Source organism: Vigna umbellata, chromosome 5, assembly GCF_029865625.1.
Source record: "Vigna umbellata cultivar VRB3 chromosome 5, Vumbellata_1.0, whole genome shotgun sequence".
Taxonomy (NCBI): Eukaryota; Viridiplantae; Streptophyta; class Magnoliopsida; order Fabales; family Fabaceae; genus Vigna; species Vigna umbellata.
The window spans coordinates 9,629,703-9,654,157 of NC_142169.1; the positions used below are offsets into that span (position 1 = coordinate 9,629,703).

General features: G+C 34.8%; 2 protein-coding genes and 1 pseudogene across 2 annotated transcripts; all 3 read left to right on the forward strand.

Annotated features, from left to right (window-relative positions):
- The first annotated feature begins 291 nt into the window (after positions 1–291).
- On the forward strand, positions 292–15,173 carry LOC124827891 (tropinone reductase homolog). The gene is made up of 5 exons (XM_047301058.2): positions 292–551; positions 643–850; positions 14,368–14,584; positions 14,681–14,793; positions 15,003–15,173. Exons 1-5 carry the CDS (start codon positions 460–462, stop codon positions 15,171–15,173), a joined length of 801 nt encoding a protein of 266 aa, XP_047157014.2. The 5' UTR covers positions 292–459.
- Positions 709–4,684, forward strand: LOC124834647 (tropinone reductase homolog At5g06060-like). Its single transcript, XM_088115991.1, has 4 exons — positions 709–850; positions 3,789–3,982; positions 4,073–4,185; positions 4,451–4,684. Exons 2-4 carry the CDS (start codon positions 3,835–3,837, stop codon positions 4,619–4,621), a joined length of 432 nt encoding a protein of 143 aa, XP_087972117.1. The 5' UTR covers positions 709–850; positions 3,789–3,834; the 3' UTR covers positions 4,622–4,684.
- A 3,463-nt stretch (positions 15,174–18,636) lies between the features above and the next one.
- Positions 18,637–23,653, forward strand: LOC148197654 (uncharacterized; annotated as a pseudogene).
- Positions 23,654–24,455: the final 802 nt, after the last annotated feature.

Consider the following 24,455-nt stretch of genomic DNA (forward strand, 5'->3'; position numbering starts at 1 on the left):
ACCTTTGTATTTATGCTCATGTCTCAAAGATGTATGAAATTACATAAAATTCAAGAACCATAATACCGAGTAGAGGTGTTAATTAGCATATAATCGACAAGTTGTACATATAAATGGTGGTAGTAACTGACAGAAAACATGACAATTGACGACCACCAAAGGAATCCTAAATTAAAAAACTTACCGACTATTACAGCTTTTGAGCTTTTGTGATAGTCATATTAGAATCTCCCCCTTAGTAGTTTCTTTCTGTGATAATATAAGACAAATTTTCATAGTTATTTTCGTTTCCTATGAATTTAGAGACAAAATTTCTCTTTCACATTCGAGAACCACTAAAACTGTTGGAATTATGTCCGGAGAAGAAAAAACTAAAACAATATCCCTAAAATTGACAAGAAAATCAATCAAAACTTATTTTTTGTGTTTGAAGCATATCACAAACTAGTAAGCAGAGAAATGGCAGAAACAAAGTTGAGCTGCTTCAAAGACCAAAAATGGTCACTGCATGGCATGACTGCGTTAGTTACAGGAGGCACCCGAGGCATAGGGTTTGTTCATTTCTATAATATCTGCAACCTTCTTATTTAGCATTGATTTCTCTGTTACTACTTGTTCAATTTTTATTCTGTTGCAAATTAGATACGCCATAGCAGAAGAATTGGCAGAATTTGGAGCATCTGTGCATATATGTGCTCGTAATCAGCAAGACATTGATAAATGCTTAGAAGAATGGAATAGAAAAGGATTTCGTGTAACAGGGTCGCCATGTGATGTACTGTTCCCTGACCAACGTCAAAATTTAATAAAAAATGTTGCTTCCATCTTTCAAGGAAAACTCAACATTCTGGTATCGCCCTCTTACAATTTTATACCACTCTGTGTCTGCATATGCACAACATGTATCATGATAATTATTCATTTGAGAAAGTACTGTTAACACATGTTTAAAGGGATGAAAATAATTTATATTAACATCTCTTTCAATTTATTCAAGGCTAGCAGCAGATAATATTTCTAATTACAGAACTTTGGTATAGAAGCATTTGTTGAGTACTGTTAATACATGTTCGGTAAAATAGAACACCATATATACTATATAATTGAATTTTGTAACTGTGTGTATTTTACTGATGAATATTATAGATCATAAATAGCCTTAAGAATTGAGATAGATACAATAATCCTAATGGTTTAAGAGTATAAAATCACTAATAATAACACAATCAATAATGACAAAATCAATTAGAGTTTATTGCGAGAGTAATTAAAAACGGTAACATGGTAATCATGTTATCTTTTACCTTGACTGACCTCTCTAATGTTTTTTCTAACTTGTTTTTCATTATGGCCGACCTCTTCTTCACCTTGACCAACATGGCTAATCTCTTCTTTGCTATGACCGACTTGTTCTTAGCACTGCCTGACTCGTCAGTAACCTCGACTAACTCGATTTTGACCTTAGCCGACCTCTCAATGAACTTGGTTGACCTCTCAATCACCTTGCTTGATCTCTCAACCATCTTCTCTCAGTCATCTTTATTGCTTCCAAAATTTGACTTGCCAGTGGTGACTTCGTTATGATGATGGATCTCCTTGCTAACATTGGCAAACTCTTCTCTATGTTAACTCCCTCCACATATGGTTCTCCATGCTGGGATTCTTCACCCTTTCTTGAAGCATTCGATTGAACTTCCCCAAACATCGTATCTCCTCATCCTTTTCTTTGAGTTTCTTCTCCACAGCTTCTTATATAATTTTCGCCATGATTTTTTATTACCTCACTTGCTGCTTCTCGAACTCCAATATTTTAACGTGCTTCATCCTTGTCATTTCGATCTCAAATTTGTCACTCTCCTTATCACGACCTCTAACATCTTTGTGGATCTATGTGTCATAATAGCCAGATTGTGCTTGCATTTTGTCGAGCTAGTCACGTTCTCCACCAAACTGTGTAGTTGATTGAACTAGGAAATCGAGCTCTCTAATTTCTCATCTGAGCTTCCTTCTGGTTTCCCAGGCTAGTTGCGCTATCCATTTGCTCTTCGTTCGAGCTCTCTACCACGACCTATTCTTCTTTTGAGCTTTCCATCGATTTATCACCATACTTGACCGAGTTTCCTACTCGCTCTACCAAAGTTGATGCTCTTCGCCAGGCTCACTGTCGAGCTCTTTGCACACTTTGTCGAGTTCTTCACCTCCACCGAGTTCTCTACCAGAACTTTTGAGCTCTCCATGGCCACTTCTAGGCTCTCTACACATGAAATCGAGCTCTCCACGAACATTGTCGGGCTCTCCATGTACCTTGTCGAGCTCACTACACTACTTAGCATTGTCGAGTTCTCCTTGCTGGCCTACACGCTTGATCTCCACGCCAGCGTAGAACCCGAACATAGCTCGACTTCTAGACTACAACTCGTCTGCTTGACACCTAACCTCTAATTCGATAGCTTAAAATTCGAGCTCTTTGCCATCAACAAAATTCCTAAATCTCTTCCTTTGCTTCTTCAATAAGGAGATTTGTCCCACATTTTGTCTTAGCTCAACAATACTTCGCAACATGGCCGACCTTCACACCTCTATAACATTTTCTCGATCTGAACTCATTTGCCTAGTGGTCATGCTTACCACATTTAAAACATTCCACTCCCGATCAACCTCCTTGGCCTTTTCCTTGTCCTCGACCATGCCAATTCTACTGAATGATTTCTTCTTTGTTATCATCCTCAAAATCACCTTTGTCACGTCCTCCAAGACCTCGACCTTAAGTGTTCCGAGTTACCCCTTCAAGTCAAGTTGTGCTTGAAGTGCTTAATTAAGTTGTTGATAATTCTTACTTCTTCGTTGTTCATGGGCCTTAAGTGACCTAAGAGGACAAGCAAGACTCCTCGATGACACACACAATGTTCTGGAAATCATCTGTCAATGATCTTAAGATTTTCTCCATAACCTGGCTGGTTGACATTGGTTCTCCATTCCTACCAAGTTATCACCGCTATGTAGAATAAGTACAAAGCTGATTTGCTTTTACTCGTGTTATTTTCAAAGTAGCAATATGGGCCACCATTTGCTTTTGATCCTCCATGGGTTCTTGGTATCCATTGTCTACTACATCTCATACGTCTTGGGATCCTAAAAGAGTCTTCATCTGCAAACTCCAATTATCATAATTAGCTTTTCTTAACAATTGTGGCAGAGGCATACCATTCACAATATTCTCCATCTCACTCACCTTTATTTCTCACAAGCACTCAAACACATTGTTTCTCTCTCTCTCTTCTTTTTTCTCTCACACTCAAACACTCAGTGCATAAAGCTTTGATGCCAATTATTAAAATAGAAGACGACACACACATTATATAATTGAACTTTGTTGTTATGTGTATTTCTTTGATATTAATTGAAATTTATAATTCTATGTATTTCTTTGATGAATATCATAGGCCTTAAATAGTTGTAGGAATAGAAATAAATACAATAACCCTAATAGTTTAAGAGCATAAAATCAATAATAATAACATAATCAAATTAGAGCAGAATATGACAATAATTAAAAATGATAATATGTACCAAATAAAGTATGACTTAAATTACATTTCTAATAAATCCCTTATTTTATCTAACATATAATAGATGAAAATAATTTGTATGAAGATTTATTTCAATTTATTCATTGCTCTACTGTCAGTCTTGTAAATTTTATAATATATGCTACCTCAATTCTCTTTTTCTTTTTTTTGGTTTCAATTTCCCCTAGCTAGAATTACACGGTAAATGGTTTTCTGTAGATAAACAATGCTGGAATAACTACACCTAAGAACCTTGTAGATTATAATGGGAACTAATTTTGAGTCTAGTTTCCACCTATGTCAACTAGCACATCCACTTCTCAAGGCATCTGGATATGGGAGCATAGTATTCATATCTTCCATTGGAGGTCTTAAAGCTTTCCCTTTATGTTCTGTCTATGCTTCCTCTAAAGGTATTTTTTCCCTATCTTTGAGTCCTTTTAATTTAAAAGCAAATTGGAGTTTCAGAGGATAATCAATATCTGCATATAAACATAATTCAGGAGCTATGAATCAATTCACCAAGAACGTGGCATTGGAATGGGCAAAGGATAATATTCGTGCAAATTCTGTAGCACCTGGACTTGTTAAGACTGCACTTACGGATGCTATAGCAGTATGTATGCTGTGTTATATTAAGCTTATACATTCCTGAAAATTGGTGCAAAGTGTGTATTAGTTTTATCAATCGGTAAAATTGAGTTATTATTTTCGGTGAAATTTCTCTTAACACACATTTTTCTGTGTAACTCATTCCAAAAAACCTATTAATGATTGATATAAACTTAATAAATATTCTTTATTTATATTAATAAATACTGTATACTTTTCCATCTTATAGCAACCTTGCCCAATATCACTGTACATTGGTATTGTTACAGGAATCTGTTGATGAAGGGAGTAAAATGTTTGAAACTATGATATCTCAAACACCAGCTGGTCGTATTGGAGAACCTAAGGACATATCAACAATAGTTGCTTTCCTTTGCCTTCCAGCTGCTTCATACATCACTGGACAAATTATAACTGTAGATGGGGGTTACATAATCTAATCTGTTATGTAAAAGATTATTACCGGTATAAAGTAAAATAAATATGGTTTATAAACTTCCTGTTATGTTGTCTGGTGTGCATGCAAATTAAAGGTAAAAGGGAAGATATTCAAGAAAGTTGAAAATTTATTAGTTAAGATGTTTATGCAGAATGTTATGGCTCAAAGCTATATTGATGTATAAAAAATCTATCTCTATATATCGGTAACTGTCTTTAACAGTAATTAAATTTATTTTATTTTATTTTATATAAAGCTATCTTTGCTTTGGGTTCTCCACTGAGTTTTCATATTTTTTTTCTTAGTATAGATTGAATCATCCGTTGGGTGATGTTTAGATATATGCATTGGTCGAATTGATTATCTATGCAGGAATTCTGTCCTCCTAATTGTCAACGACTCCACTGATGGAGGGTGGTCGAATTGATTCCTAGTCTTAAAGGCCAATCTTTCTGCTAGCAACCAAGACTTCAATGAATTCTCAGATGTGGATGGCCTTTATAGTGAAGGGTTGCTCATAAAGTTGGGGTTGCAAGATGACATCTTGAAAAATATCCCTTTTGTCAGCAATCCAAGAGTCCAGCCAGGGACTTCTTAAATATGACACCCCTAAGATTATTTCCAGTGAGTAAATACAATTCTGTGTGTTGATTTCTATGGTGCATCTTTTATCAATATTCTTTTGTGCATGTTTAGTTTTTGAAAGCTTTCGGAGTATAGTTCTGAAACATCATGTGATAAGTAATTCCAAGCACAAATCTTTGGTGAGGTTCGATGAGAATATAGCAATGAGAAAGAATACGGTAAACATCAGTAACAAGTGGACCACCAGAACATGCCATTTGGCTTTTAATGTTTGTTAGTTGATTTTTCAACAAAGAAAAAGTTTCTGAGTTCAATTCAAACTTGGATAGGTTGTTCGTTATCCGTGCTCTCTAAAGGCAACTAGTTAATTGTTATAATTATTATACCATATGATAGGCAAATTGTTAATTTGAATGTATCATATGTCTAATGTGCAGAGGACAAATTTGCATGGTTGCCCCCCTCTACGGCCTCGATTCACCAGCAACCGAGACCAAAAGTTTGGCGAAAAAACCCATCTACTGTCTCAGTTGCATTTAAACCGAGGCAAAAACATACACCTTTTTGCCTCGGTTCAGAACCAAGACAAAAAGTGATAGACTTTTTGTCTCGCCTGTATATACCTCGGTCGCAGAACCGATACGGAAAGGCAAAATTAATCGTTGTCATTTCCCTTTACTACACTAGTGTATCTTGGCCATTCCATGTAAATTTCAAGTTTGTTTGTTCCCAATGGTTCGACACTCTCAAAAACCTGTAATAGGATATATATATCTGTGTGTGTGTGTGTGTGTGTGTGTGTGTGTGTGTGTGTGTGTGTGTGTGTGTGTGTGTGTGTGTGTGTGTGTGTGTGTGTGTGTGTGTGTGTGTGTGTGTGTGTGTGTGTGTGTGTATGTGTGTGTGTGTGTGTGTGTGTGTGTGTGTGTGTGTGTGTGTGTGTGTGTGTGTGTGTGTGTGTGTGTGTGTGTGTGTGTGTGTGTGTGTGTGTGTGTGTGTGTGTGTGTGTGTGTGTGTGTGTTATAACATATATGAAAGTAGAGCTGTCAAAATGGGTAACCTGGCTCACCACGGGTTGGTCAGTTAGCGAGTCAACCCAATCCAGCTCACTTATTAGCGAGCTGAAAAGATTCAAACCTGGCTCAACCTACCACGGGTTGGTGGGTTAAACGGGTTGGCTCACTAGCTCATTTAATTACAAGTTTTTTTTAAATAAAAAAGTTATAATTTTTTAATTCAAATCTAAATAAACGTCACACTAAAATGATGTTAAACTTCAAAGACAATTCAAAATAAAAAAAAAAGTATCATACAATCCAACCGTAATCCAAAAACATGCACAAAAGGCGAATAAATAAGTTTTTACTACTGATAATTTTTGTATCACTTGTCCATTTATAATATTAGAGTCTTGAATAGATAAATATATAATATTTTTCTCTCTTGAAACATCTTCTTCTTTATCACCATCAACAATATAATAAAAAAAATGTTAACTAATAATATTGAAACTCAAAATAATAAATGATTAAATTAAATTAAGTGGGTTGGTGAGCCAACCCGGCTCACCACGGGTTCCACCCGGTGAGCCGGGTTGTAAGTGAGTCAGGTTGAAAACTAGCCCACATAAAAAAATTACATTTTTTTCAAACCCAACCCGACTCAAATCTGCGGTGAGTAGGGTTAGCTCGCGGGTTACAACCCATTTTGACAACACTATATGAAAGTTAAACATCAATAGTTAAAGAAATTCGTACATCTTTTTATGAATAAAAAATCTTAACACGAGCTATGATCCTCATCCAATGCATAATGTAGTATCTATACTCAAAGTTTCAAGATTGCTTATTGCACTAATATATGAAGAACTAACAAAATTTAGTTGATAAATGCAAACTACATACCATAGGATAAATCCATTAAAGATGGGATGAAGATGCAATGGATTTACCATCTAAGACATTGGTGACATTAATAGCATTAAAAAGAAAATTTATTAGTCATTTATAACATAATCATGATAAAACACATTACTTTTGTAATTAACTCGTACCTCTGTATTAACATTTTCAATTCTTTGATTGACTTCTATGCAATGAACAAAATCACACAACAATATGGTCTATGGGACACTCTTTCTCCTTTAGAAGAGTATCATTCAATAGGTTCCAAAATTCTTAGGGAATCATGTATATACATTAGAGTGCTTAACCATTGTATGGACACTCAAGCAATGAACTCTTAAGTGAGGGTTTGATACTTAAGCGAGGAAAAGACAAATTCAATTATGTTTTATGAATGTATCTTATTCAAGCATTGTAATATTATTTAAGTGAAGAAGTTTATTCTCAGTTGAGAGAAATGACGTCACCTAAGGAAGAAAATCTCTCTTAATCAACAAGGGAATGCAAAGTTGATGTATTATTGTGTAATTGATTGTATGTGTAGAGATATATGGTTAATGTAAAATATTCATAATGTTGTATATGATGATAATGATAAATGTGAAATCATTGTTGTGGTATGTATATTAAAGCTTCCATGGGCTTCCTAAATCTATTCTTTCCAATAGAGATGAGTATTCATGAATGCCTTGTGGAAACACTTTTTAAGGCTTAATGAATTACTTTAGCATTGAGGTTTTCTAATAATCCATAATCGAATGGACAAACTAAGAACCTTAATAAGACCATTGAGATGTATTTGTGATACTTTTCCTTTAATAATCCTAAAAACTAGGTTTATATATTACCAAGGACTCAATTATGGTACTATACTTCCTTTCATGATAGTTTAGGAATGACTACCTTCCAAGCAGTATTTGACTTAGCTCTTCCATCTATTATTTGTTGAGTCTCAAACACCAGACCCTATCTCTTTACGAGAACCACTATAATCTAAGGATCAAATTTTTACTCAGCTAAGACAATATTTGTTAAAATCTAAAAATTACATGAAACAACATGATGATAAAAAATAAGAATAAAGGCATGAGGTGCTTTAAGTAGATTACTTCACATTAGTTAAGAGTTAGTCAGACTAATAGCATTTTGTAATATTAAGAAAGCATGCTAAGCTTGGGTTAAGGTTCTTTGGACCCTTTGAAGTGGTGCAGAAAATTGGCTCAATAGCCTACAAACTCCAACTTTCTGACTCAAAAAAAATACACCTTATGCTTCATATTTCATTCCTTAAGAAACTTTGTTACAATACTTCTTAGCATTTCTTGCCTTTTCCATTAACTTTCACAAAGTTTGGACTAATAATTTAACTTATAGTGGTGTTTGATGCTCGTATGATACAAAGAGCTAATGGTTTCTTCCTAAAATAATAGTTTAATATGGGATGACACAAATTCTTCAAATGCTACTTGGAAGAATTTGTTTAATATACAAAGTTCTTATCCTTTATTCAACCTTGAGGAAAAGGTTATTCTTGATGAGAGGATAATCTAACGTGTATAAGGAATGAATGATTGGTGCAAACATTAGTTGTCATATCAAGACATGTGGTAGTTTATCTAGAAAGGGTTGTGTAATTTTTTGGTCCCTTAACTTTTAGTGAAAATTGAAATTAGTTTTTTTTTTAACTTTGGGTTCAATTTAGTCTCCAAACTTTATAAATGGGTGAATTTAGTCATTTTAACCAAATTTTGTTAAGTTTATTTGATTTCAAATGTGTTTTTCGACTAAAATTGAAGCAAAAATGTGTCAAATGAATGTTATCATGAAACACATTTGAAATGTCATATAAACTGAACAAATGTTTGTTAAAAATATTAAATCCATGAATTTCTAAAGTTGAAGCTCTAAAGAAGACTAAAGTTTCGAAGAGGGGTTAATTTCAATTTTCACTAAAAGTTAAAGCACCAAAATTATATTTAATCCATCTAGAAAAGGTATATATCAAACAAGTGAAAATAACCATAATGATAAGTGGAAGAATTTTGAGCTTAACAGAAGGTGAAAAAACACTACCAATCTTTCTCTTATAATTTGTTTAATTAGTTTTGGTCCCTAAATTTAGGCGTTTGATTTGTTATGGTTCCTACATTTTATTTACTCAATTGAGTCCTTGTGTTTTTAAAACTGACTCAATTGAGTCCTTACTTTCGTAAAAAACAATTAATCTAGCATTTTTCGTTAAATTGACCTTGACGTCATACAAAGGTGTCACGTGTTAAAGTATGAATTTGTCATGTGTCAAAATCAACATCATGTTCTACTTGAAATTGCCACACACTAGTAAAAAAATAGTCTTTTAACGCGTCTAATACGTCTCAGTTTTTACAAAATTAAAACACATTAAAATGCAGTGGCATTTTTGTAGTTAAGGCGAACTTATATACCTCGGTTAAGTGAGAACCGAAGCCTATGCACTCTAGTGCCTCAATTATTTACGAAGTATAAAATATTATTAAATATTATGTATTATATTTTACATAATTATATACTTGATTTATAATATATATATATATATATATATATATATATATATATATATTTGTCTCCAATAAATAACGAAAGACATTCAAAAAATCTTTCTTTTTCAGCTCCTCCTCTTTTTTGCACTGTCTCATGCTCCAAGGTTTTCTTGCACTGTCGTCACTCCCAATGGTCGTTGTGTCTTTCATCCACCAACAACTTGCTTTTGCACTCCTACTTCTTTCCTTCTCCAACTCACGCGCTACTTTTACTCTTTCAGTAGCTGTGAGCCACCCTTCTCTTTCTACTCGCATGTGTCCCCTAGTGGACGTAATCAACGTAGTGGATCCCGCTGAAATGGTTCATTTGGTTCGTTTGCTTCTTCTGATATAGCTCTTTCTTGATCATGACAACCACTCCAGTCTATTCCTTGAAAACCCTAGGGTTGGACTCCCCCTCCTTAGGGCATGTCTCCTTGCCTTATCTCACATCTCAGTCGACTCGCCCACATGACCTTCCCCAATAACCATTGACATTGTCACTGCTATCCAGACCATTTCCTTAACACCTCCTAATAGCACATGTTACATGTGGAATCACAAGATAATCTCACTTCTTATTCTAATTTGAGTCATTTAAATAAGACATTAATTTTGGCAGTGATTAAGGTATTCCAATTCAGGGTTTCAGTCGCACAATCTTTCTTACATCAAATCACCATAAACCTTTCAACCTTAGCCACATCTTGCACACACCACATATTATAAAAAATTTCATTTTTGTGTGATAACTCACTATTGATAATAAATTTTCTATTTCCTTTGACCATTTTGGCTTTTATGTTTCTGGTTTCAAGACAGGGATCCCTGCTATGAGATGTGATAGTGTTGACAACCTTTATCCTATCACCAATCCCACTCCTTTTATAGGTCTAGCTTCCGATGTCTGGCACAAATGTCTTGGTCATTCTAGTTCTTCTATTTTGCAGTATCTTCATAAGAATAAGTTCATCGTCTTTGAACATTTGAATTCAAAAACTATTTGTAATTTGTGTCTGTTTGGCAAACATGTTAAGTTGTTTTTTGAATAATGCTACTTTGATACCTTTTTATATTTTATAGAGTGATATTTTGACATCACTTGTTTTAAGTTCCTCCATTATGTTTTATTTCTATATGATTACTCTGATTTCCCGTGGACGTTTCCTTTAGGTACTAAATCTCAAGTTTTTGAAAAGTTCACATCTCTCACTAATCAAATTCAAACACAATTTTCACAAAATGTTAAATATTTTTTGTTGAAAGTCCCACATCGACTAGAGATAAGGTAAATTTAAAGTATATATGTGGGTGCAAACCTCACCTTACAAGTTGATTTTGTAGGGTTGAGATAGACTTAAAGTCCACTTCTTAACATTTTTAATGTGACAATAGGAGTGAGTACAATGATGCATTGTTTCATCGATTTTGTGATGATAATGATCTTCTTTTCCGATTCTCTAGGTCTCAAACTTATTCTCAAAATGGCAAAGCAAAATGTTAAATTTGAACCATTAACAACATGATTTGTATTGTTCTCACTCATTCATTTGTTCCTTCTTCGTTTTGCCATTACACCTTTCAATTGGCCACTTATCTCCTTAATTTATGTCCTCGGAAGGCCTTGTTGAATCAGTTTCCTACTCAACTTCGGTATTATCGTGATCCCTCTTATACGCATTTGTGAGTCTTTGGTTGTCTTTGTTATCCTTCATTCCCCTTTCCTACCATTAACAAACTACAACCACGATTGGCTCTGTGTGTTTTCTTGGGTTATCCCCTTAATCACAAAGATTATAAATGTTTTGATTTGTCTAATAGAAAGGTAATAATATCGCGACATGTCATTTTTTACGAAACACAATTTCCTTTTGCCTATATGCCTTCCTCCCCTATCTCTACATATGAAAGTTTCATTGAAGACTCACATCCTCCCTTGTTCATCCCTGGCCCAACCATGACGTGAAGCCTTTGCCTAACCCACAACCTATAAGATTACCCTCCTCTTCATCAAGTACATCAACCTCCACGACCAACCTATCTACCTCACCTACTTCATACCAGTCTGCCCTGCCTCCAAATCCTAACCCTCCATCACGACTCACCCCTCCTAGTAGGACCATGGACACTCGTAGCATGATCGGTGTTTACAAACCCAAAAAGCTCTTTAAGCTTTTTGTTTCCATTGTCAATTTGATGATATCACGTCTTCCCAAAAATCCAACCCTTGCTTTATCGAACCCTAATTGGAAATTGGTCATGCAAAATTTGATGCTTTAATTAAAAATAATACGTGGAATTCGGTTTTGCATCCTTGTATTTAATATCATTCCTTGTATGTGGATTTTCATACATGAAAGAAAATTTGATGGCTATTTTAAGTGTTACAAAGTTTGTCTTGTAGGTGATGGTAGGTGTCAAATTGTAGGTGTGCATTTTGATGAGATGTTTAGTCCTATGATGAAACCTACGACCATTCACACTGTTCTCATCATTCTCTCTCCAAATCCTAACTCATTCATCAATTGAATGTTCATAATGTCTTTCTCCATGGTGATCTACATGAGACTGTATACATGCATCAATTATTCTGTTTTCGTGATACCCTTCATCCTGATCATGTTTGTCACCTAAGGAAATATCTTTGTGGTCTAAACCAAGTGTCCTGTCTAGTATTAGGGCTTTGCTAACTATGTTTCTACCATTGGGTTCTAGCATAGTGCTTTAGATCACTCTTTCTTCATCTACCATTATGGTTTTAACATGGAATACATGTTCCTCTATGTTAATGACATCATTCTCATCACCTCATCCCATGAGCTTTGCAAATCTATCATAGCACTTCTTGCCTCTGAATTTGCTATGCAGGATCTTAGTCCTTTAAGTTATTTTCTTGGATTACTGTGACAAGGCATACAAGAAGCTTGTTCATCAATCAGAGCACTTATGCCAGTAACATCATTGCATGCATCAGTATAACCTCTTGCAATCCTTTTGCTACTCTGGTTGGTAGTAAGAAGAAACTCAATACATCCTCTGGCACATCGTATGATAATCCCACTATGTACCAACGTCTTGTTAGTGCCCTATAGTATCTCACCTTCACTCACCCTAACATTTCATATGTTGTTCAGCGGGTCTATTTTCTCATGCATGCCTCCTGCACTGAACACATGCTAGCATTGAAATGCATTATGTGTATGTTTAGGGTACCTTACAATATTGTTTGACCTTTACCCAACCTCTATTGAGAAACTTGTTAAGACAATATCGTCTAGGAACCCTTTATTTTGAAGTTTAACAAAAGCGTCTAATGAAATAACGTCTAAAAAATGATCGTCTAAGATAACACACTAAATGTTATCTATGTTTAAACAATATCCTAAATGCTAAAGAGAAAAGTCTAGCATAAATGTAATAGATTAATTTAAATGCAATGTTTTGATAAATAGACTAGCGTAAACTTTATAGTTCGTGGACCATGCTAAACGCTATGATAAACGTTGAACGTTTTAAATCCAAATGTACAAATAGTACTTTTTGTATGTTGTGTTGTTTCTCTTTATGCATATCATATAAGGACAAAATATTTATTCAAAAGTTCTACACTAGTTCAAAAGAACGCTAAGAGATACGAAGACATTCTAGGAATGTTTCCTTAATGCCTTTTGTCTGCCCAATTCGTACAAGCAACATCTCTACAAAAATTGTTGTCTGTATAGGATAGATAAAAACAATTGTCACATTATAGGGTGATTTAACCATACTCAGACTCTCTAGTTCAAAGTTGTTTCTATATTTTGCAAGGGGTACACGTGCAAATGATAATAATAGATAACAAATACTACTAGAAATTCACCAAAATGAGCTCAATCAGTAAGATATTAGGAGGGGAGGGGAGACTAGTATGTCACCTGTAATCTAATACATGAAAATATTATATATACAATGGAAGAAAACAATTAACATAGTTATAGGAAGAGAAACAATTTGTGATGACAAAACATTGGTATGCATAACCTATGTCTTTCAAATATGTTTGGTTTAAGGAACCAAATTTTATTAATGCATATCTAAGTATATAAGAATTATGTACGGATGAAACTTTTGGGAGGAAACTTTAGAGACTTGAAGGAAGTATTTAAAAATTGGGAGAGGTTAGGAGATTTTGAGAAAAGAAAAAATTTATTGTAATATTGAGTGCTTCAATTTTTGGCTTGATTACATATGATCCAATTACAAATACATCACCCCTGTTTATACTAGTGACACATCCTCAACCAATAATTAGGATATTGTGACTATAACATTAATCTAAGAACTATAATTCATTCTCTAGAAGTTTATAAAAAATTTTGATTCTAAACATCATATGAATTTATCTAAAAACATCTTATGGATAAGCATTCTCTATTTGTAATTCATTCTAAAATTCTTTTAGATAGGATTTTTTTTTTAATTTTATTTGAGTTTTTTATAATCTCGGACTTTTATTTTATAGACTCAAAATACAAAATCAATTTATCGTTTCACCATAAACAAATAAAAGGTTATATACTATGGCATCCACCATACCCAAATAAAAGGAGAGTTATATACTATGAAGAAAAAACGCTTAAATTTGTTCAAGTCTCCACCGGTTAGGCTTCTACATTACATGAGATATGGTTACATGAGTAGACTTGGTGAATTGTTTTGTACAGATAAACAACGCGGGAACAGCTACAACTAAGAGTCATTTAGATCATACTGCAGAAGATGTAGCAGTAATTATGGGTACAAAGTTTGAGGCATGTTTCCATCTATGTCAACTAGCACACCCACTTCTGAAAGCATCTGGGTACGGCAACATAGTATTCATATCCTCTATTTCAGGTCTGAAAGCTTTTCCTCTTTGTACTGCTTATGCTGCCTCCAAAGGTACGTTTCCATGTCTTTATATCCCTGTAATTAGATGGTACCTTGAGAAATTGGAGTTGCAGAAGGTAATCAACATGCATCTATAAATTTATTCAGGAGCTTTGAATCAATTCACAAAGAACATAGCATTGGAATGGGCAAAGGATAATATTCGTGCAAATGCTGTGGCACCTGGACCTGTTAAGACTGAACTTTTGGATTCTATCATGGTATGCATGCATTCTTTGCTGTTCAAAACTACATTTTTTAAAACAAAACTAAATGGGCATGTATGATTTATAAAACGAATAATCAAAGAATTAGAACATCCATTAAAGATTGAGAAACTTTATAAAAATGTATCAATAATCATATTAATGAAAAATTTATTAAAATGGGTTGGATTTCAAACTCAAAACATGTATTGTTGTTGTCATAGGAAACTAGTGATGATATTGAGAAGCAAGTGGAGGCTTTGGTGTCTCTATCACCAGCTGGTCGCATTGGAGAACCTAAGGACATATCAGCCATGGTTGTTTTCCTTTGCCTTCCAGCTGCTTCATACATCACTGGACAAATCATAACAGTGGATGGGGGTTCTATAATTTAAGTTTTTATAACCAAAATAAAATTAATTAATTAATTAATTAATTAATTAATGCCCAGAACAAAAATCTCTGGACCAACTTGGTTTCTCTGAACTGGGAACTTATATTTCAAGGGTTATTATATGTCTTTAAAACTTCTTGTTATAATTTTAAAGTTAATTCCATACAGAATTGCTTTATGTGGTTTCTTTGTGTTGCTTAAACTTAAACTTGGATGCTACACATGAAGTATTATAAATTTAGGTATTAATTGTATACAGAAAAAAAACAAAAAAGATAATTGTGAAATTAATTAATTTCACTAATAAATTAAAAATTAAAATGGATGGTGTAAGTATAAAATATAACAATCATGTGACGCATGTATGAGTTAGTGTAATGAAAGTTTTAACTCTTAGAGGTGACTTAATGATCAAATAAATCCATTTATACTAAAAATTATTATACATTCTTTAGAAATTATGCAAAAATTATATTGCAATTTGTAAAGAGTAACATATATTATATATTAAAATGTTAATTATAATAAAATATACATGTTTAAAACATTTCATAAAATTAGTGATTGAATATGAAACTAGGAGCTTAAAAGAAAAAAAATTATCGCGATAAGTCCAATATTAATTTATAAGTCTGTTTTATTACAAATAAACAATTATATTTTAAGTCGAATATAATAACTGATAAGACTTGATACAAATCTTATTTTATAAATAAGTTTATTTGAAGTTGAGTTAAAATTAAATATAAATAAGTTTATTTGATGTTGAGTTAAAATTAAAATTTAATTTTAATATGATATTATAGTTTATAAATGATCATTAGACTTAAGTCATTATGTTAATAAACCACACATAATTATAGTATCTTGGATGATGTTCAATTTTCAATATAAAGGTATGTATTAGTGTTTATAAACGATAAATATGACCAATTATAATATATATATATATATATATATATATATATATATATATATATATATATATATATATATATATATATAAAACTTGATTTCTGGTGTAAAATTTGACTTAAAATCTAATTCTAATAATGATCAAATATAATTGTAACAAAAGTAAATTAAAACAAAAATCAAGTTAGGTGTTAGAATTAACAATATTAGTATAATTGATTTGAATACAAAGAAACGAGATTCTTTTGTGAGGTTTGATTTCTATAATGATATTTTAGAAGTAATAATATTTTGAAAACAGTGAGATTTAATTATTTTAATATTAAAATATTTTAATATAAATAATTTTGTTACAAACGAGTTTTTTTAGTTTTAAAATATATTATTTTTTTAGAAAATATTTTTTTGAGTTTTTTTATTTCTTTCTAAGAGTTTTTCTTCTCTGCATGTCTGATTGAAGAACCGAGATAGTAAGTTTGATCCTTTCGGTGAACTTTTTAATATAAACATATTAGTTTCTTTGAATGCGTAAGTTGAATTTAAGCCTGTTTTCTTGGTCTTTTTCTGGTACCAGTTGCATGTGAATCTTCTTCCACTTGCATGAAGAGTTGATATGAAAATTAGGTTTTAATTGAATTACTTGGATGTTGTATAACGATATTGAGAAGTGTTGTTTGATTAATATTACAAATGAGATTAATTCAAATAATGTTTGGTATGTTTTGGCATCTGTGATTGTTGTTGGAGTGAATTTGTAGGGTTGTAATGACATAAATCTATAGAATTATTTTGTAGAATTATGCAGACTCGTTGATTGAGAATATACTAATTGGGTGAAGCCAAAGTAAGAGAGCTTCTGACTTGGTTGTCGCTAAACGAGGATATATTCGTTGGGCAAAGCCAAAGTCAAAGATCTTTTGACTTGGTTGTCGCTGAGCAAGGATATACTTATTGGGCGAAGCCAGGGTCAGAGAGCTTCTGATTTGGTTCTTGTTGAGCAAGAATATACTCCTTGAGCGAAGTCAAAGTTAAAGAGCTCACTAACTTGGTAGTAGTTGGATGAGATAGGTCTTGTTAGGTGACTTTTGGGGAGGATTTAAATTTGTGAGTTTTATGATAATTTCCGTGGACGAGCTATCTGTTTGTTGGATGAGTAGGCCTTCAAGCACTACTCGTTGAGTGAATGATAATTGTCAAAAATTACATATATTGAGCAATTATTTTCATCTTCTTTGATGTATTATGGAGTAAAATCTCATGAAAAGTTGTATAAAATATAATTGATTTTATATCAATATGAGTATTTTTGTGTGTTTATTTCGCAATAGAATAAGGATTGGAAAATATCAAAGAGACCCTACGTGCATCTGTAGCCCAACCAGAGGGAGCAGATTGGCCTGCAGAAGTAGTCACTCGCCCAACGACCAAGACCCAGTCGCCCAGCGACCAGGACCCAACGACCAGGATGCTCTAGCCTAGCGAGTGGTGACTTTTTGCACTCGCCCAGTGACTCGTACAGCTCGCCCAATGACTCGTACAGCTCGCCCAACGACCCGTATAGCTCGCCCAACGACTGAACACTTAATCAAAACTCTTTAAAGACGTGAAACAGAGGCAGAGGGGGAAGTTCTGAATGGTGGGAACACTGCAGGCCTCTGCCAACTCGAGTTTGGAGGATTCTAGGGCACAAGAACACCATTTTTCATCATCCAATCCATCCATTTCCTTCCATCTTGCTTCCATGATGTCTAGAAGTAGCTAAAACTCCATTTCATTGGGGTTGAAAGTAATGTATCAAAACTCTATGTAAACTTTGTTGTTCTATGTTAATATTTGATGAATCTTTTGTTCTATGCTTGTTATTCATGCTTAATGATGGAAATCTGAGCCATTAGAGTGATTTGAATCATTGGGAAATGCTAGGATCACGGACATAGGTAGAACAACCAGTAGAACTTAATCCTAGACATAGATTGAGGACTTTTGGGCATCAATAACATCGGTCTTAATGCAAATCTGAATTCTAAGGGATTAGAGTTTCTATAAAAAGATTTAGAGCTTGTCATCTGAGGAATTGGAGACTTGTCTGCTTATGATGTTGATGCATGATTTTTGAGGAATTATATATGATAGTAAAGAGCACTGAGTTTTGAACATGAGATTCAACCCCGATGAACCTAAACTCAACTGTTTCTACCACTTTGTATATCTGTATTTTAATCTATATTGTGTAGAAAAATACATTTGATAATCATATTTGATGCTAAATTAGTAAACTTTCACAATTAGCGAACCAAACAAATCTCTTGGGAAACGATATTCGGACTTACCGGTTTATTACTTGAACGATTCGGTAGGCTTGCCAAGATCTCAACAAGTTTTTGGCGCCGCTGCCGGGGATTTGTTTTTGTTTTTGCCGATTGTGTGTTGTTTATTTGATTTACTTGATTTTAGTTATTTGTTTGTACTTGTTATTGTGATTGTATTTAAATTTTTATGCATAATTGTTGTCATCTGTAGAAATTGTGTTTTTCTAGTTTGTGTTTTGTATGAGAAGCAGAGAACAGGCTGAAAATCTACTTTTTGATCCGGAAATTGAAAGAACTTCTCGAAGGAACAACAGTAGAAGGAGGAGACAAAGTAGAGAAGCCAGAGAAGCCTTTGTTATTTCTGAAGAAATTCTGGACTCTTCATCTGATCTAGAAAAAGAAGAAATGGAAGATAATCGTACTGGAGAAGGTTCTGGGCAAGGAAGACGCACTCTTGCAGATTACAATACTTTCTCAGGACCTCTACACTTCAATAGTATTTCAAGACTAGTGGTGAATGTTGCCAACATGGAGATGAAGCAAGCTCTTATTCATCTGGTGCAGAACAATCAGTTTCATGGATTGTCCCACGAAAATCCATACACTCACTTGGCTACTTTTATGGAGATTTGTAATACAGTGAGGATTCACCAGGTTCCAGATGAAGCTATTTGTCTCAGTTTATTTCCTTTCTCATTGGCTGGTAATGCAAAGATGTGGCTGAACTCTTTTCCAGAGAATAGTTTGACTGTTTGGGATGATGTGGTTGCCAAGTTTCTGAATAAGTTCTTCCCCCAGTCAAAAGTCAATAAAGGGAAGCAAGAAATTTCTTCTTTTCAGCAGGATATTGATGAAGCTCTGGGTCAAGCATGAGATAGATTTAAAGGCCTATTGAGGAAAACTCCCAATCATGGATTTGATGAGCCTACAATAATCAATTTGTTCTTGGGAGGACTCAAGTCTCAAACAAAGTTAATGTTAGATGTCTCAGCTGGAGTTAATATCAGATGGAAGACACCCGATGAAGCACATGAACTGATTGAGAACATGGCTGCAAATGATAATGAAGTTCAGAGTGAAAGAGCTCAGTTTCAACAGAAAGGTGTTCTTCAACTTCAATCTCAAGATGCCTTGCTAGCTTAGAACAAGATTATGACTCAGCAACTTGAGACATTGATGAAGAAGTTATCTCAGCTACCTAAAGAACTGCAGAATGTTTCTCAAGCCCAACATCAGATTGTTCAAAGCTGTGAATTATGCGGTGGAGATCACAACAATGGTCAATGTGTAGTGTAGAGCATGTCTCATGAACAAGTGAATTATATGGAAAATCAAGGTCGCCAAATGGATTTTAATCAAGGTCAAAATTTTAATCAAGGCTGGAGACCTCATTCGAGTATGGGACAAGCTGGTTCGTCCAATAGACCACCTCCACAAAACTTCCAACAATATCCTACTCTGACAGAAAGAACTTCAAAACTGGAAGAAACTCTTCAGCAGTTTATGCAGGTATCAATCTCCAATCGCAAAAGTACTGAAGCTTCAATTCGTAACTTGGAGATTCAATTGGGCCAACTAGCTAAGAAGTTGGAAGAAAAACCTGAGAAGAAATTTGTGGCTAACACTGAAGTTAATCCAAGGGAGGAGTGTAAAGTCATCACTACAAGGTCAGGAAGGGTGTTAGAAGAAAGAGGGCATGAGAGAGAAGAGAAAGAAAGCGATGAGGGGAGTGCTGAGAAGAAAGAAAATAAGAGAGATGAGATGAGTGAAGAAAAAGATGAGAAGAGTGAAAAGGAAGAAGAAGAAAAAGAGAGAGAAGATAAAGAAAATCAGAGAAAGAGAGAGGAAGAGAAAATGAAAGCAAAGATGTATGAGAAACCTCTTCCATATCCAAAGGTTTTCTCTAGAAAGGAGAAGGAAAGGCAATTCAAAAGCTTCATTGACATTCTCAAAAAGTTGGAAATCAAGATGCCATTCTCAGAAGCACTACAACAGATACCCTCTTATTCTAAATTCATGAAAGAATTGCTTACCAAGAAGAGGAAGTACATTGATGAAGAAACTATTGAAGTATAGGGACAATGCAGTGCAATCATTCAAAAGTTGCTTCCACCAAAGTTTAAAGATCATGGCAGCTTTACAATTTCATGCAACATAGGAAAGCTAGCTGTTGGAAAGGCTTTAATTGATCTGGGAGCCAACATAAATCTGATGCCCCTTTCTATGTTTGAGAAAATTGGGGATCTAGAGATGAAGTCTACATGCATGACTCTATAATTGGCAGATCGATCAATCAAGAATCCTTATGGAGTGGTAGAGGATGTGCTTATAAAGGTAGACAAATTGATATTCCCTGTAGATTTTGTTATCATGGAAATGGAGGAAGACAAAGAAGTACCTCTCATTCTAGGATGACCGTTCATGAAAACAGCAAAGGTCGTTATTAATATGGATGATGGAACGCTGAAATTGAAAAACAAAGATGAGGAGGTAATTTTGAATGCATTTGATGATATGCAGTAGTCTAATGATGAAAAGACAATTCCTGAAGCTGCAAATGAAATCATGTTTGTAAGTGATAAACCAGGGGGAGCTACCCAATTGTTTGACATTAAACCCAACTGTGTTTTGGAAAAAGCTGATGCAAATGATAATCTAGATGACCACCAATTGTTGATGCAAAGCAAGGAGCCCAAATTAGGAGAGCCAATTATACTCAAAAATAAGTTGTGGGTTTTCAAAAGCAAAACCAAAGACGGAAGATTTGAAGTTGAAGCTCCTTATTCCAGGATAACCAAAAAGGTATCTAGAAAATAGTGGAAGAGTTGTTGGTGGAACAGAGGAAAGAAGCTTACCAAAATCAAAAATCAACCATGAGCTTAACAGGTGTCAAGCTAAAGACATTAAACAAACGCTTACTGGGAGGCAACCCATCTTTCTAACCCTTCCTTTTATGTGATGTTGTTGTTTATTTGTGTTTTGAGTATGTGATTTTGATTGGTACTTAGTGTGGTGTGATCAGTTCTATTAGTGTATTTATTGAGTTTGGTTGTGTTTTTAATATGTTTTGGAGATGTTATTTCTGTGTTTCTGCATTTGTAAGGAGCATATACATCGGCCTGAGGACATGCCTTCATCTATGTGGGGGAGGGATTCTTAGGTACATGATGAGTAGCGGCCGGAGGCATCTTCACTTTGGAGATTATGGAGTCGCAACCATGACCTCTCAGGATTTTTAGTTTGTTTTTTATTTCAGTTATTTAATTTCTTTAAGTTTTCTATGACTTATTTTCAGTATTTTATTTGATTGAGTTGTTGTTATTTAATTTTGTTTTTATTGGTAAAAAAAAATTGTGTTAGTTTGTTGAAATAAGGAGCTTTGAATTCTTTCCATGATAACTGACATGATTGTGAGATTGTTATTGCAAATCTGAGTTTTTAGAACTTGTGTTATGATTATATATGAGTAGTTCTTGAGTCTGATTGACTTTGACCCAGAAGTTGAATAACTGAGTGCAGTAAGAAAGCTTTGAAAGCAAGTGAGACGTTGTTATTGCTATGAATTTGGTTTTTGTATAATTCTTATTAATGCATATACACTCTGGTTTAGAAATGATAAAGGCAATTTTTTGTTGTGAAATTGAACTACTTGGCCAGATGACTACCCATGAGTGAATATCCATCCTTTGTTACCTTGTTTGAGCCTTGTATATATTTTTTTGTGAACCCTGAGCCTATTACAGAACAATCTACCTTATCCAACACTCTAGAAGAAGAGAATAAGAAACATATTTGTCAGGATATAGGTAGAAAATAAGTTTGGAGGACATTAGAATCAGTTGAGTCTTAAACTGATGAAAAAAAAATGAAAAAAATATATATATTCACTAGTGCAATCAGAGGTTATGGCACCGGTTATTTTAGCCTACAGGCACTGGTTCTTGACCCGAAGCATATACAGACGAGGTAAAAGGTTTGCACTTTTATGCCTCGGTTATGTGAACCGAGGCAAAACAATATAGGATTAGAACTCGGTTCCTTTGAACCGAGGCAGTATGCTCTTGGTATATACCGCAATGGAGGATTTGGCAACCAAAAATAAGCACTTCCATCATGTGGTGAATCAGCACTCCATATCAAAGAGTAGTTAAATTGTTTTTTAAGAGGCAGAGATTCTGCTTCAGGTTCAGAAGATGTTTCACGAGCCACGAGATTTTTGACCCTGTCACACTAAAGCTAATATTGTCTCCAAGCACACTCTCTACACCCTTCGTTTGTGAGATCTCTAGAACATTGCACCAAGCCATATCTTTTCTCTTTTCTCTATGGAACTCAAATTGAAGACATCCATATATAACAACTGGTTAGTTTCCTTTGTTGCTTTTCTGATCAAACCTCTCACAAAACCAGCACCTGATATCATATCATTCACAAACATTTGATAACACAACAATTGATGTCAATAATTCAACTTCTTCAAGATCTCTAGCACACATAAAAGGCAAACAACCATCAAGAAGAAAAAGCTGCAGAAAAATAGAAAATAAGAGTGTCCCTGCCACCCCAACCGTCGCAGGCCCACCGCCCCTCCACCTCCTGCCCCCACCACCCCGATGAAGCCTTCACCGGCTTCTGTCCCTCATGCCTCTGCGAACGCCTCGCCCTCCTCGACTCGAAAAACAATAACAAACCCACCACTGCCCGCAAACCTCCATCCACCGCTGTCGCCGCCCTTAAAGCCCTCTTCCGCCCACCCGCCTTCACAGAGCTATGCCGGACAAAGTCCTTTTCCGCCTCCAAAATCGAACCTTTCTCTACCTCCTTCGAATCTCATCGCAAATCCTGCGACGTTCGAGTCCGCAACATTGTCTCTGACGTTCGCATCCGCAGCCCACGCAAACCAGATCCGCCATCCTTTGGCGATAAAGAACAGATCTCCATGGAGAAAGGTTGTCGCTGCCAAGAACAGATCTCCAACCTCCTCTGCTGCGAGACGAAAACAACGAACACGCCACCACTATCGCAAGCTCTAAAGGATCTCGCTGTTACAGTCGACGTTGTGGGTCGCCGCTACTGCACGAACTCGAAACCCCCATGGGTCGCACCTCTGCCGTTGCGCCGCCATCCGTTGGACGAGAGACGAAGAACCCTAATAGAGGTGAAGAATAGGGTTTGCACGAAGAGAAACCGTGAATGGATGTGGGAGGAAAGTCTCGAGAGATCTAACCTATACACGAAGATTATATGCCTCGGTTAAAACGCAAATCGAAACATATATTCCCAAATGACATCGGTTCGTAGAAGACCGAAGCAGTAGGGCTTGTCGTAGAGGGTTTTATGCTTCAATTTCATAAATAACCAAGACCGTATAGCACATAGGCTTCGGTTCTTACTGAATCGAGGCATATAAGTTCGTTTTAATTACAAAAATGTCACTGTGTTTTAATATGCTTCGAGTCTTTGAAAACCGAGGCATATTAGGCGCGTTAAAAAACTATTTTTTTACTAGTGATTATTGTATCATGTAAATATGAAAAGTGTTCAAGTTAGAGAAAAATTGAGAACATATGTTATGTGATGAATGCAAAGGTTGTTGATAAATAAAGTTTCAATGTTGTTATATTCTTGTTCTCATCTTCTTTAGTGTTATTTTGTTTCCTTGTAAAACCATGTTTCTTCTAGCCAAGCCAAGTTATAACCTGAGAAAGACCTTTTGATTTAAACCAGAATGTGTGAATTGTGTATGAGATGACTTGCAAAAGTTGATAAAGTAGTTGATGACAATCTGAGTGTGAATTGGAGTTGTAAACACTTGCAGGCTGAGATAAACATTGATTGAGCATATTTGTATTATTCTTTTCTGGTTGTCTTGTCATTCTGGGTTTAAGAACTTGTTTAATAGAGAAATCATAGCAATTATTCTAATTATTTGGAGATGCAAGTACAATGCTCATTTCTATGACAAGGATTATGAGATAGAATGTCAATTGCTCCTATTTGTTTTGTTATGTTGCATTGTTGCTTTTCATGAGGACATGAAAAAGTTCAAATCTGGGGTG

What these genes read in the sequence shown, in the direction of transcription:
- LOC124827891 (XM_047301058.2), top strand. Translation starts at nt 460, where the DNA reads ATGGCAGAAACAAAGTTGAGCTGCTTCAAAGACCAAAAATGGTCACTG. An exon ending in TGCTTATGCTGCCTCCAAAG is followed by an intron (nt 14,585 to 14,680) that starts GTACGTTTCCAT and finishes AAATTTATTCAG; the next exon opens with GAGCTTTGAATCAATTCACA. An exon ending in AACTTTTGGATTCTATCATG is followed by an intron (nt 14,794 to 15,002) that starts GTATGCATGCAT and finishes TTGTTGTCATAG; the next exon opens with GAAACTAGTGATGATATTGA.
- LOC124834647 (XM_088115991.1), top strand. Translation starts at nt 3,835, where the DNA reads ATGGGAACTAATTTTGAGTCTAGTTTCCACCTATGTCAACTAGCACAT. An exon ending in TGTCTATGCTTCCTCTAAAG is followed by an intron (nt 3,983 to 4,072) that starts GTATTTTTTCCC and finishes AACATAATTCAG; the next exon opens with GAGCTATGAATCAATTCACC. An exon ending in CACTTACGGATGCTATAGCA is followed by an intron (nt 4,186 to 4,450) that starts GTATGTATGCTG and finishes GTATTGTTACAG; the next exon opens with GAATCTGTTGATGAAGGGAG.